Here is a 15,211-nt window from a genome sequence, read left to right as displayed (position 1 = left end):
TGTCTATGTAGGTGTATAAATGCATATGATAGTTCTGTACTGAGTGACTGTAAGTATGAGTGACTGTACAGGTGAGTGAGTGGATGTGTGTGTAGATCTAAGAGTCAATGAGTGGGTATGTAGTTATTGGTATTGGAGTATCTATGGTTTTGAGAATGGACGTCTGAAATTTTGATTGAGTATATCAAAGGGTGTGAGAAGATGCACTAATTTATCACATGGATGATGTAATCAGTGATGTCATCAGTGATGTCATTTCAGATGTCATCAGTGATGTCATCAGTGATGTCACTGACCATGTCATGAGTGATGTAATATGTGATGTCATCAGCAGTGCATCGCGGGGGCGCGAGTTATAGTTAGCTGAACTAACTATAACGGGGGAATTTCCAGGGTTTTGTACGAGGGAAATGTGCAGCTAACTATAACGCCCCTGAAACCTATGGTTTTTTCAGTGAATTTCTAAGGTTTTTTAAATGCCAACTCCTAACTATAACGCCCCTGAAACCTTTGTTTTTTTCAGTGAATATATATATATATATATATATATATATTATCTACTGGCAGTCGCCAGTAGATAGTTATAGTTAGGACCGTGTTTCCATAGGAAATCCGCAACATTCTATTTGGAATAATTTTGGCGCCGATTGACGAATCCTCGCAAAATTCTCAAAATAGGTGGGGCGCTCCGTTACGCTCCTTCCCTGAAAGTCTCGGGGAGATTTGTCAAGCGGGGGCTGAGAAAAAGGGGGGGTCCCAAAACGCGTTTTCCCCATGCATTTTTCCATAGGACCTTTAGTCCGAGCTACAGCCCGAACGGCTGAACAGAATTACTTGAAATTTGGCAGAGAGGTAGCCCTCAGGTCAGGGATGTGCCTTTTGAAGGTCTCGTGTAAATCTGTTCAGTATTTCCTGAGAAAATAGCATTTAAATCAATATATATATCTATAGGCGCGCTCCGAGCGCGTACCGTAAGCTTACCGTACCCGCACGCCGCCATGCACGAGCGCGATTCTCATTGGTTGTTAGATCTCAGTAAACATTCGAATCGGTCGAAACCAGGAAGTGTCGGCCGCCATTTTGTCTCTCGCAGTCTGAGGGGGTGAAAAACAAAGGTGGAGAACGTGAAAAGGGGGCAGGGTGGAGAGTTCCTGACCCCCTAGCCTTTGTCAGGGGGTCCCAGAAGGATCCCAAGGGCAAAAATGTTTTTTTAAATTTTTTCGAAAAATCGCCGAATGCGCGTAGCATACGCGCACGGCGTAAACGGAAAAATTCCACGAGAAAAATTCTGCGAACTTCGCGTAACTATTCCGCGATGCCGCGTACCGTACGCGCACGGCAAAACAAAATTTTCAAAAAGGAAAGCTTAAAAAAATATAAAAAAAATTGTGAGGTAAGGTTGGCTCTTAAAAGAGCCGTTGGGTTAATACAGGGATAGAGGAAAGAAAGAATGGGAATATTATGAGCGTCTACAAACGTGCTGGTCTATCTTATTGTTAATAAGGGAAACACTGGTCTCCCCAAAAACAATAAGACCACAACACGTTGTACACCTCATTGAAACCCTCCGAAATCGAGGGTTAATGTCCAGAGGAGCAGAAGAAGGTGATGCTCCCACCTCAGAGGAAGGGCTCAGCTGAGCTGCCGATGATGTACTCGGCTGAGCTTCTGCGGTTGGGCTCTGGTGACTTACTGAAGAGTTTTCTTCAGTATGTCGAGCAAAGGTCCTGGGATGTTTATCCCTAAGGTGTCTCATCATAGAGTGATTTCCAAAGGAATACCTCTTCCTTGGATCTCCTCTAGATAAAACACGGTCACAAAGTGTGCAAGTGACCAATGGAGCATTGACCTTTTTCTGCCCCTCTGGAAAAGTAAAATACTCCCACACAAAAGAATCCTTTTGTTTCCTCCTTCTCTGTCTGATGATGGTGCTGCTAGGCTCACTCTCAGAAGAGGTCTGCTGCTCTGCCATTGTATCTCAATGTCAATTCAGCTCCTTCTCCTAGGGGATCTCAAGCAGTAATGAGGGGAATGGGTGTGGTGTGGGAAGTTTCTGGAACTGAAAGTAGTTTCAACCAATGAAAAGTGTTCTTTGTGGATCACATGACCTACCGTGCGCGCTCCATAAGCTTACGGTACGCGCTCGTAAACAAGTACGCATGCGCAAACGTGACGCTTACGGAGCGCTTACGGAGCGCGTATGTAAGACGCACTCGCGCATGCGCATTACACGCCCCTGCGTAACCGCGACGTTGCTTCCGTGCAACGCGCATGCGTGTACGCGTACGTCACGTACATATCACGTAAGCGCACTGTACTTATGACGTACGGAGCGCGTAGCGTCAGCTTACCGTACGCGCATCGTATCACGCAAGCGCACCGTACTTATGACGTACGGAGCGCGTAGCGTCAGCTTACCGTACGCGCACGGCACAAAATGCATAAAAAAAAAATACAAGTTTCAAGAGTTGTAGAAGATAATAACTGTGATGTACAACTGTATGTAAACATTAATTTTAAAAAAAATAACCATTCCATAATGCAGGATATAGTACATATATTATTTTATACATAGGTTGGATATTATTTTTTACCAAAAATCTCCAAAAAAAATTTGCATTTAAAAAACCGTACAAATTCACTGAAAAAACCATAGGTTTCACACACGTTATAGTTAGGAATTAGCATTTAAAAAACCTTGCAAATTCACTGAAAAAACCATAGGTTTCACACATGTTATAGTTAGCAGGACATTTCACTCGTGAAAAACCAATGAAATTCCCCCGTTATAGTTAGTGCAGGCAACTATAACTCACACGACCGCAATCCTCTGCTGCAAAAACAATTAATTGTTACAACAAACAAATGATGGACGGAATGCTGACAATGCATACATTCTCCCCCAGTCAAGAGATCTGGGTTAAATCCATCGTTCTTTTGCCCACTACACCACCCCAGTTCAGACATGGCCATATGCAAATCAGTCTTGACCCTGTGCCTCTTGGGAACAGTCCAGCCCGAACTGCCAAGCCATGTCTTCCCTGGACCGGAATCAAGCATCCTAGGACCGGTTTCTGGCTATCAGCCGTCATCAGCCAGGATAGCTTGACTCCAGTGGCGTAGTGAGCACGGGTCCCACGTCTGGGAATACCCATCCCACTTAGGGCGAAAAGCGTTACAACAAACAAATGATGGACGGAATGCTGACAATGCATACATTCTCCCCCAGTCAAGAGATCTGGGTTAAATCCATCGTTCTTTTGCCCACTACACCACCCCAGTTCAGACATGGCCATATGCAAATCAGTCTTGACCCTGTGCCTCTTGGGAACAGTCCAGCCCGAACTGCCAAGCCATGTCTTCCCTGGACCGGAATCAAGCATCCTAGGACCGGTTTCTGGCTATCAGCCGTCATCAGCCAGGATAGCTTGACTCCAGTGGCGTAGTGAGCACGGGTCCCACGTCTGGGAATACCCATCCCACTTAGGGCGAAAAGCGTTACAACAAACAAATGATGGACGGAATGCTGACAATGCATACATTCTCCCCCAGTCAAGAGATCTGGGTTAAATCCATCGTTCTTTTGCCCACTACACCACCCCAGTTCAGACATGGCCATATGCAAATCAGTCTTGACCCTGTGCCTCTTGGGAACAGTCCAGCCCGAACTGCCAAGCCATGTCTTCCCTGGACCGGAATCAAGCATCCTAGGACCGGTTTCTGGCTATCAGCCGTCATCAGCCAGGATAGCTTGACTCCAGTGGCGTAGTGAGCACGGGTCCCACGTCTGGGAATACCCATCCCACTTAGGGCGAAAAGCGTTACAACAAACAAATGATGGACGGAATGCTGACAATGCATACATTCTCCCCCAGTCAAGAGATCTGGGTTAAATCCATCGTTCTTTTGCCCACTACACCACCCCAGTTCAGACATGGCCATATGCAAATCAGTCTTGACCCTGTGCCTCTTGGGAACAGTCCAGCCCGAACTGCCAAGCCATGTCTTCCCTGGACCGGAATCAAGCATCCTAGGACCGGTTTCTGGCTATCAGCCGTCATCAGCCAGGATAGCTTGACTCCAGTGGCGTAGTGAGCACGGGTCCCACGTCTGGGAATACCCATCCCACTTAGGGCGAAAAGCGTTACAACAAACAAATGATGGACGGAATGCTGACAATGCATACATTCTCCCCCAGTCAAGAGATCTGGGTTAAATCCATCGTTCTTTTGCCCACTACACCACCCCAGTTCAGACATGGCCATATGCAAATCAGTCTTGACCCTGTGCCTCTTGGGAACAGTCCAGCCCGAACTGCCAAGCCATGTCTTCCCTGGACCGGAATCAAGCATCCTAGGACCGGTTTCTGGCTATCAGCCGTCATCAGCCAGGATAGCTTGACTCCAGTGGCGTAGTGAGCACGGGTCCCACGTCTGGGAATACCCATCCCACTTAGGGTGAAAAGCGTTACAACAAACAAATGATGGACGGAATGCTGACAATGCATACATTCTCCCCCAGTCAAGAGATCTGGGTTAAATCCATCGTTCTTTTGCCCACTACACCACCCCAGTTCAGACATGGCCATATGCAAATCAGTCTTGACCCTGTGCCTCTTGGGAACAGTCCAGCCCGAACTGCCAAGCCATGTCTTCCCTGGACCGGAATCAAGCATCCTAGGACCGGTTTCTGGCTATCAGCCGTCATCAGCCAGGATAGCTTGACTCCAGTGGCGTAGTGAGCACGGGTCCCACGTCTGGGAATACCCATCCCACTTAGGGCGAAAAGCGTTACAACAAACAAATGGTGAATGTATGACATTGTTCTGCATTCTGTCCATCAATTGTTGTTTTTGCATTTGTCACCCCGAGTGGGAAGGGTATGCTCAGACGTGAGTCCCTTGCTCTCCATGCCACTGGAATCAAGCTATCCTGGCTGACGAGGGCTGAAAGCCCGAAACCGGTCCTAGGATGCTTGTTTCCAGTCCAGGGAGGACCTGGCTTGGCAGTTCGGGCTGGACTGTTCCCATGGGGCACAGGGTCAAGACTGATTTGCATATGGCTGGGTTCAAACTGGAATGGCATGGTGAGCAAAAAAACGATGGATTTAGGCCCAGATCTCTGTACTGGGGTGAATGTATGACATTGTTCTGCATTCTGTCCATCAATTGTTGTTTTTGCATTTGTCACCCCGAGTGGGAAGGGTATGCTCAGACGTGAGTCCCTTGCTCTCCATGCCACTGGAATCAAGCTATCCTGGCTGACGAGGGCTGAAAGCCCGAAACCGGTCCTAGGATGCTTGTTTCCAGTCCAGGGAGGACCTGGCTTGGCAGTTCGGGCTGGACTGTTCCCATGGGGCACAGGGTCAAGACTGATTTGCATATGGCTGGGTTCAAACTGGAATGGCATGGTGAGCAAAAAAACGATGGATTTAGGCCCAGATCTCTGTACTGGGGTGAATGTATGACATTGTTCTGCATTCTGTCCATCAATTGTTGTTTTTGCATTTGTCACCCCGAGTGGGAAGGGTATGCTCAGACGTGAGTCCCTTGCTCTCCATGCCACTGGAATCAAGCTATCCTGGCTGACGAGGGCTGAAAGCCCGAAACCGGTCCTAGGATGCTTGTTGCCAGTCCAGGGAGGACCTGGCTTGGCAGTTCGGGCTGGACTGTTCCCATGGGGCACAGGGTCAAGACTGATTTGCATATGGCTGGGTTCAAACTGGAATGGCATGGTGAGCAAAAAAACGATGGATTTAGGCCCAGATCTCTGTACTGGGGTGAATGTATGACATTGTTCTGCATTCTGTCCATCAATTGTTGTTTTTGCATTTGTCACCCCGAGTGGGAAGGGTATGCTCAGACGTGAGTCCCTTGCTCTCCATGCCACTGGAATCAAGCTATCCTGGCTGACGAGGGCTGAAAGCCCGAAACCGGTCCTAGGATGCTTGTTTCCAGTCCAGGGAGGACCTGGCTTGGCAGTTCGGGCTGGACTGTTCCCATGGGGCACAGGGTCAAGACTGATTTGCATATGGCTGGGTTCAAACTGGAATGGCATGGTGAGCAAAAAAACGATGGATTTAGGCCCAGATCTCTGTACTGGGGTGAATGTATGACATTGTTCTGCATTCTGTCCATCAATTGTTGTTTTTGCATTTGTCACCCCGAGTGGGAAGGGTATGCTCAGACGTGAGTCCCTTGCTCTCCATGCCACTGGAATCAAGCTATCCTGGCTGACGAGGGCTGAAAGCCCGAAACCGGTCCTAGGATGCTTGTTTCCAGTCCAGGGAGGACCTGGCTTGGCAGTTCGGGCTGGACTGTTCCCATGGGGCACAGGGTCAAGACTGATTTGCATATGGCTGGGTTCAAACTGGAATGGCATGGTGAGCAAAAAAACGATGGATTTAGGCCCAGATCTCTGTACTGGGGTGAATGTATGACATTGTTCTGCATTCTGTCCATCAATTGTTGTTTTTGCATTTGTCACCCCGAGTGGGAAGGGTATGCTCAGACGTGAGTCCCTTGCTCTCCATGCCACTGGAATCAAGCTATCCTGGCTGACGAGGGCTGAAAGCCCGAAACCGGTCCTAGGATGCTTGTTTCCAGTCCAGGGAGGACCTGGCTTGGCAGTTCGGGCTGGACTGTTCCCATGGGGCACAGGGTCAAGACTGATTTGCATATGGCTGGGTTCAAACTGGAATGGCATGGTGAGCAAAAAAACGATGGATTTAGGCCCAGATCTCTGTACTGGGGTGAATGTATGACATTGTTCTGCATTCTGTCCATCAATTGTTGTTTTTGCATTTGTCACCCCGAGTGGGAAGGGTATGCTCAGACGTGAGTCCCTTGCTCTCCATGCCACTGGAATCAAGCTATCCTGGCTGACGAGGGCTGAAAGCCCGAAACCGGTCCTAGGATGCTTGTTTCCAGTCCAGGGAGGACCTGGCTTGGCAGTTCGGGCTGGACTGTTCCCATGGGGCACAGGGTCAAGACTGATTTGCATATGGCTGGGTTCAAACTGGAATGGCATGGTGAGCAAAAAAACGATGGATTTAGGCCCAGATCTCTGTACTGGGGTGAATGTATGACATTGTTCTGCATTCTGTCCATCAATTGTTGTTTTTGCATTTGTCACCCCGAGTGGGAAGGGTATGCTCAGACGTGAGTCCCTTGCTCTCCATGCCACTGGAATCAAGCTATCCTGGCTGACGAGGGCTGAAAGCCCGAAACCGGTCCTAGGATGCTTGTTTCCAGTCCAGGGAGGACCTGGCTTGGCAGTTCGGGCTGGACTGTTCCCATGGGGCACAGGGTCAAGACTGATTTGCATATGGCTGGGTTCAAACTGGAATGGCATGGTGAGCAAAAAAACGATGGATTTAGGCCCAGATCTCTGTACTGGGGTGAATGTATGACATTGTTCTGCATTCTGTCCATCAATTGTTGTTTTTGCATTTGTCACCCCGAGTGGGAAGGGTATGCTCAGACGTGAGTCCCTTGCTCTCCATGCCACTGGAATCAAGCTATCCTGGCTGACGAGGGCTGAAAGCCCGAAACCGGTCCTAGGATGCTTGTTTCCAGTCCAGGGAGGACCTGGCTTGGCAGTTCGGGCTGGACTGTTCCCATGGGGCACAGGGTCAAGACTGATTTGCATATGGCTGGGTTCAAACTGGAATGGCATGGTGAGCAAAAAAACGATGGATTTAGGCCCAGATCTCTGTACTGGGGTGAATGTATGACATTGTTCTGCATTCTGTCCATCAATTGTTGTTTTTGCATTTGTCACCCCGAGTGGGAAGGGTATGCTCAGACGTGAGTCCCTTGCTCTCCATGCCACTGGAATCAAGCTATCCTGGCTGACGAGGGCTGAAAGCCCGAAACCGGTCCTAGGATGCTTGTTTCCAGTCCAGGGAGGACCTGGCTTGGCAGTTCGGGCTGGACTGTTCCCATGGGGCACAGGGTCAAGACTGATTTGCATATGGCTGGGTTCAAACTGGAATGGCATGGTGAGCAAAAAAACGATGGATTTAGGCCCAGATCTCTGTACTGGGGTGAATGTATGACATTGTTCTGCATTCTGTCCATCAATTGTTGTTTTTGCATTTGTCACCCCGAGTGGGAAGGGTATGCTCAGACGTGAGTCCCTTGCTCTCCATGCCACTGGAATCAAGCTATCCTGGCTGACGAGGGCTGAAAGCCCGAAACCGGTCCTAGGATGCTTGTTTCCAGTCCAGGGAGGACCTGGCTTGGCAGTTCGGGCTGGACTGTTCCCATGGGGCACAGGGTCAAGACTGATTTGCATATGGCTGGGTTCAAACTGGAATGGCATGGTGAGCAAAAAAACGATGGATTTAGGCCCAGATCTCTGTACTGGGGTGAATGTATGACATTGTTCTGCATTCTGTCCATCAATTGTTGTTTTTGCATTTGTCACCCCGAGTGGGAAGGGTATGCTCAGACGTGAGTCCCTTGCTCTCCATGCCACTGGAATCAAGCTATCCTGGCTGACGAGGGCTGAAAGCCCGAAACCGGTCCTAGGATGCTTGTTTCCAGTCCAGGGAGGACCTGGCTTGGCAGTTCGGGCTGGACTGTTCCCATGGGGCACAGGGTCAAGACTGATTTGCATATGGCTGGGTTCAAACTGGAATGGCATGGTGAGCAAAAAAACGATGGATTTAGGCCCAGATCTCTGTACTGGGGTGAATGTATGACATTGTTCTGCATTCTGTCCATCAATTGTTGTTTTTGCATTTGTCACCCCGAGTGGGAAGGGTATGCTCAGACGTGAGTCCCTTGCTCTCCATGCCACTGGAATCAAGCTATCCTGGCTGACGAGGGCTGAAAGCCCGAAACCGGTCCTAGGATGCTTGTTTCCAGTCCAGGGAGGACCTGGCTTGGCAGTTCGGGCTGGACTGTTCCCATGGGGCACAGGGTCAAGACTGATTTGCATATGGCTGGGTTCAAACTGGAATGGCATGGTGAGCAAAAAAACGATGGATTTAGGCCCAGATCTCTGTACTGGGGTGAATGTATGACATTGTTCTGCATTCTGTCCATCAATTGTTGTTTTTGCATTTGTCACCCCGAGTGGGAAGGGTATGCTCAGACGTGAGTCCCTTGCTCTCCATGCCACTGGAATCAAGCTATCCTGGCTGACGAGGGCTGAAAGCCCGAAACCGGTCCTAGGATGCTTGTTTCCAGTCCAGGGAGGACCTGGCTTGGCAGTTCGGGCTGGACTGTTCCCATGGGGCACAGGGTCAAGACTGATTTGCATATGGCTGGGTTCAAACTGGAATGGCATGGTGAGCAAAAAAACGATGGATTTAGGCCCAGATCTCTGTACTGGGGTGAATGTATGACATTGTTCTGCATTCTGTCCATCAATTGTTGTTTTTGCATTTGTCACCCCGAGTGGGAAGGGTATGCTCAGACGTGAGTCCCTTGCTCTCCATGCCACTGGAATCAAGCTATCCTGGCTGACGAGGGCTGAAAGCCCGAAACCGGTCCTAGGATGCTTGTTTCCAGTCCAGGGAGGACCTGGCTTGGCAGTTCGGGCTGGACTGTTCCCATGGGGCACAGGGTCAAGACTGATTTGCATATGGCTGGGTTCAAACTGGAATGGCATGGTGAGCAAAAAAACGATGGATTTAGGCCCAGATCTCTGTACTGGGGTGAATGTATGACATTGTTCTGCATTCTGTCCATCAATTGTTGTTTTTGCATTTGTCACCCCGAGTGGGAAGGGTATGCTCAGACGTGAGTCCCTTGCTCTCCATGCCACTGGAATCAAGCTATCCTGGCTGACGAGGGCTGAAAGCCCGAAACCGGTCCTAGGATGCTTGTTTCCAGTCCAGGGAGGACCTGGCTTGGCAGTTCGGGCTGGACTGTTCCCATGGGGCACAGGGTCAAGACTGATTTGCATATGGCTGGGTTCAAACTGGAATGGCATGGTGAGCAAAAAAACGATGGATTTAGGCCCAGCTCTCTGTACTGGGGTGAATGTATGACATTGTTCTGCATTCTGTCCATCAATTGTTGTTTTTGCAAAAACAATTAATAGCATGACTAATACCGTTTAATACAATTATTACTAGCCTGCTTTTAAACTGTTGTAAATCAAAAACCCATAATGGGAGTTTTTAGGTGGGAACGGCCTCACGTTGCTGTTTGCCCTGACTGTGTGGCATTCCAATGGAGTCTTAAGCATGGTAGTGTGAATATTATCTGGTCCCGTCCTAATGTGGGAGCACTCAAAGAATATGAGTGTCAGTGAAATTCTCCAGTAGAGATACCGTTGTTACTGTATTAGGCGTAAGAGAGGGATGACGGTAGATTAGCTCTAGTAGCAGGGATTCAATAGTTCGCAAAAGGAGATAGTCCTGTTATTGGGCACTCCGTGAGCGGCTACTTGTAGACATAGTGTCTCTGTTTTATTGGCCTCATATGTCTCTGGAATGCCAACAGGGCTGGCAGTGGGAGCCTATGTCATAAGATCATTACACGATTAGGGAGTGATTATGTCCATAAAGTTAAAACCAGTGTAGAAGCAGTTTTGAAAGAATAACTGTATTCTTTCAAAACTGCTTCTACACTGGTTTTAACTTTGTCACTCGGACAGATACTAATAAAACAATTTTTCTGTCCTAGTAGATGATTTTATAATTTCACTTTTCACTTTTTATTTTTGCACTGCTTTCCAGCACCGCCATTTACATAGAAGATAGCCATATCAAAACATGAGGTCAGACACCATATCTTAAATAGATGGGTCTTGTTGGCCTATTTAGTCTGTAGCCCTGATTTATTGAAGGGCTCAGCAAGGGCTATTTAATCCCAGATGATGTGGGCTACTAATATGGTGGCTGATGGGATTAATTATTAATGAAAAAGTGCTCAACTTGCTTCTTCTTGTGTTGTTCCCATTTTGTTGACCCTAGGTTTCCTTGTTGTTGTTACAACATATACAATTCAAACACATGAAGATAATTAAAAAGCGATATTAATTACAAGTATATTTTTGTAAACAATATCTAAAAAAATGATATTTTTGAAAACAATATTACTTATCTTAAAAATTCTATATTTCTGCACCACCATATTTCTGTGCTACGATATTAAAAACTCGATTTTTGTGTCTCTCCATATTTATGACTCAATATTTAGTCCAAATATCTTATACCACTGCCCCTCCAATTGACAAAGAGTTTGTGACCAATTTTTTTTTTTTTTGACAGACATTAGTCTTTATTCTTATCAGCATTCATGTATCTGCTGGAAGCAATGCCAGTCACATGAAATGAGTACCTTTCATTAAAGTTTGTGTACTGCCCTGTACACACTAGTAGATAGAAACTATTTTTCCAAGAGTCCATAAGGTGTATGTTTTGGGTAAATATCATAAATGTAGGACAGCTGTATTGAAAATGTTGTAAGAAATGCAATGTTGCTGGAATCTTGAGATACATTTACTACATTTCTTGACATTCCTTTCAGGTTGAAAAACAAGAGCAAAGTGTTCAGAAGCGTGCTACGTCAAACCGGAAGCTGAAAGAATCGGAAGGGCCTGAAATGAAAACATCAAGTAAAATTCAGGTCAGTCACTGGAGACATAGCACCCTTCTCAGGGCCTTATTATGACTGTGGCGGTGTGGCCTCGCTGCCACAACGCCAAAGCCATAATGAGACCGCCCGCTGGATTCTGACTGGAATCCAGGTCGGGCTGTCCTGCGGCGGCTGGCCCATGGAGGTGCATTGCTAAGGCTCATACATGAGCCTAAGTAAGGCACCGCAATGGGAACGCCATTGCACGTTCCTGCAGGGCATGGACTAGCAAGTCCATGACCTGCAGGACCTGGGGGTGCATGCATACAAGGGGCCAAACTATGTGCCCCTCCTACATGCATCCCCTGGCGCAGAGGCAACTGGGAGCCCTGTACGGCCCCTTTCGTTTCCTCATTGCCACACTTTTCATGGCGTACTCACCGTCATGAGAACTGTGGTGGTGAGTAAACCCCTAGTAAGAAGATGTTTTGACCAAAGAATATAATGGTGATTGACCCCCTCTTGTATCAGTATTGTGGCTGCAAGTGGCCTGGACTGAACACCTTATGTTCAGACAAGTCTGTGATATTCCTCATTGATGAATCCTTTCCCAGTAGAATAAACATCAACAAGAATCAAAAAATCTACCTGAGGAGCCAGCAGCACAGTAGTGAGGTCTGCAAACGTTTGGAATATGAATGTATCAAGCAATTGTGAAATCAACAGCCACACATTATTCTAACGCCATCTCTTGATTGCTTGACATTCACAGGTCATGTTAGATGTCCTTTCCTCGTGAATCTGGTTGGAGTGGAGTGTTGTGATGTAGTTATATCCATTAGAAAATTTTAAACAAAGAACGCACAGCTTTAGACAAGTGTTGCAATGTGGCTAATGGTACTGCATTGCTCAATGATGAGTGGTTTTATGCGAGGAGTTGGAGACCCAGATTAATTTTCAAAGAATAAACTAAAGAACCTCATAATCTTCACTAATGTGAGAGCAGTGTTTAGTCTTTGACAACTTGGCACAGAGACTTAAAGTACAGTCATCTTTCATTTACAGACCATGTGTACCTTTTTACTAGGAGCTTACAAGTAAATTAAATTTGCCTAGTGGGGTGTGAGCCAGTGTTACCATATTTTCGGGAGAAAGCACTTTAGCATTTGTAAGCAGTGTGCATAGTCCTACGGCCAACAAAAACAAAGTCAGCAAAAACAGAACGATTGAAGGCAAAAAGTTGGGGTAAACTCACCAAAGATGTCAAGTCCAACAAACTGAAAGTAAGAATATTTTCTAAGTGTCAATGGTGGTGGCCCACTTAATTATTTAGATAGAGGACAAATCTGTGATCCTTATCTGTATGTATAAATTATTTTCATTTTGCTATCTAAAAAAACCTCCTTTTCTTCCTTTCCATCCTTCCTCCCGCTTGCTCATCCCAAAGTTTCTGACAACTATGAACTCCCAAACCATCAATCTCAAACTTTCACCCCGCCTTTTTTAGCCATGCCACCCAACTAACAAGCACACACGACCACTCTTTACAACCATTTACTACTTCCTCTTTTAAATCCATGCCTATCATTCTATCTTCACTCCAAACTCCTCTTTTCAAATCCATCCCTGTACTTCTACTCCTACTCCAAACTCTACTAAACACACATGAACTCAAGAGCACAAACCTAGCACAACTAATGCCCAAGAAAAATAAATAAATCGTACGAACCTACTAACTACTGATCTTGGGTTTCGGAGTAGAAAGCTCCTCACTGAAAAGCGATTCAATGCCTTGTCAGGGGTGCTATATAAATACATTTACAATTAATGTGGTTGCCATCTTGAAACCACATATATTCAGTATTTTTTAATAATGGCTGTTCTATTATGCATACAAAATGAATAATGATCTAAATGCCTCCTTAATTTCAAACAGTGGTCATAAGTTGTTTTCAACTAAGCTTTTGGAAGAAGTTTTCAACATTACAATACAGTTCCTACTCAATAGTATTATCCAATACTTTTCGAAGATGGCTCCAAGAATTGAACAAATGAATCACCGCTACTGTATTTCTGTCAGTGTGGCACGGGCATGTCTCTGCAGGTAGAATCGATTTCTCATTTTGATTGAAACATCCACGGGCCTCGAGTTAAGCATTGACAATTTTGTGTTATATTTGGGGATGTAGTCCATAGATTGAGTGGTTAATTTGTTTGAGGCATGTGGGCACCTTGAGATGTTCAAACAGATTGTTGGAGCACTGAATTCAAATCCAAATAAAAAGAATATATCTTTAATTGTTAGCACTATTAAATTAAATCCCTGCGCTGGTTCTTTGTTGGTATGGAACAGGGTCTGTTTTTTTCAAATACTTAGCTATTTAGCATACGTGACTACTTTGACACAGGCACCTCTGCACCTTTGAAAAATTTGAAAGTTGAAAGAAGGCGTGATGGAATATACTTCAAATTTTTGAATTAGCCATACATTACTATGTTTACATATATATGCTGTCTATATCCATATGTGCCTAGTTGACTATGGTGCTTATTTACACAACTGACACTGGAAAAGGACCAGGTCTCAAAAGAGGCAGATCATTGATTGGGTGATGATATCCCTCCACTCAAAAGAAATGATAATAAATAGCATATTACTCAAATCTGATCTGCTTGTATGATTCATTACATGCTATTTGTTCTTGGGCAGAAGATATTAACAACAGCATCTAACCAAAACATAAACACAAGGGATCCTTGAAGTATGATATGATATAGTCAAATATGACTGCCCAGGACCATGACATTTAAACACAATATCTCAGAATGGGCATTCCAGTTCAGTAGTCTGCTAAGTGGACTATGAACAAAGGAGATACCATAAAGGGACCTGCAGAGCTGTTCAAAGCTGCCACCCTATTGAAAACCATAAACTGTGTGCCGCTCTTTCTCACACTTCTTGATCTATTACTCTTGTAAGCGCTGCTTCCCATTCCAAGATAACTGCAACTGAGTGGTCTTCACACCTGACATGGAATATCCCATATAGGATGAAAACAAAAACAACACACTTACAACCATACTCCCTAACAGTGAAGCATGCTACCCATAGAGGCAAGCACTTCAGAACCCCACATAGGGGTAGTAAGCACTAATAAATGTTGGAATATAATGTATAACAATGAAATCCCATTAAATGGTTCACATAGTGCCCTCTGTAAAGTGATTGTATATTGGATCTGTGAGGCATTAAGCATGACTTACTTACTTATCCATATAAAAAATGCAGCTTGTCATTAAACTTTGATAAATGTGTAACTTCATTGCTTTTAGTCTATTTAATTCCAAAAATATGTTTTATTGTGCCAAATTGAATGCTATTCCTTGTTGATTTCAATGCTATTACACTAATCCAAACGATAGCAGTGTGACTGGAGTGATAAAATGCCTCTGTCACTTTCTAACTCTGCAGCTCTTCATTTAGCACCTTGCTTCTCAAATTGATTTCATAGTGTGCATTACATTTGAATTCTAAATTAAGTCTAATGTAATGGAAACAGGCTTTATAACTTACAAACTGGGTCAAAATATCTGACAGTTCTTTACAGAATGAATTTCAACATTCCTCTATGTAAAGGACTTAACAATTAATCCACAATGTAAATTAATTTTGTG

At 45.6% G+C, this 15,211-nt stretch overlaps 1 protein-coding gene across 2 annotated transcripts in view; it reads left to right on the top strand.

Moving 5' to 3' along the window:
* Positions 1-15,211, top strand: part of RBM20 (RNA binding motif protein 20) — a 422,608-nt gene that overhangs the window by 376,007 nt on the left and 31,390 nt on the right. For both annotated transcript variants that reach the window (XM_085603428.1, XM_085603429.1), the window contains exon 10: positions 11,489-11,587. In XM_085603428.1, the coding sequence (XP_085459554.1) occupies positions 11,489-11,587 (99 nt within the window). The remainder of the gene's footprint in view (positions 1-11,488; positions 11,588-15,211) is intronic.

The sequence above is a fragment of the Triturus cristatus genome, chromosome 1_2 (genome assembly GCF_964204655.1).
Source record: "Triturus cristatus chromosome 1_2, aTriCri1.1, whole genome shotgun sequence".
Taxonomy (NCBI): domain Eukaryota; kingdom Metazoa; phylum Chordata; class Amphibia; order Caudata; family Salamandridae; genus Triturus; species Triturus cristatus.
The sequence above is the reverse complement of the archived record's forward strand: the minus strand, read 5'-3'. Positions and strand labels throughout refer to the sequence as shown.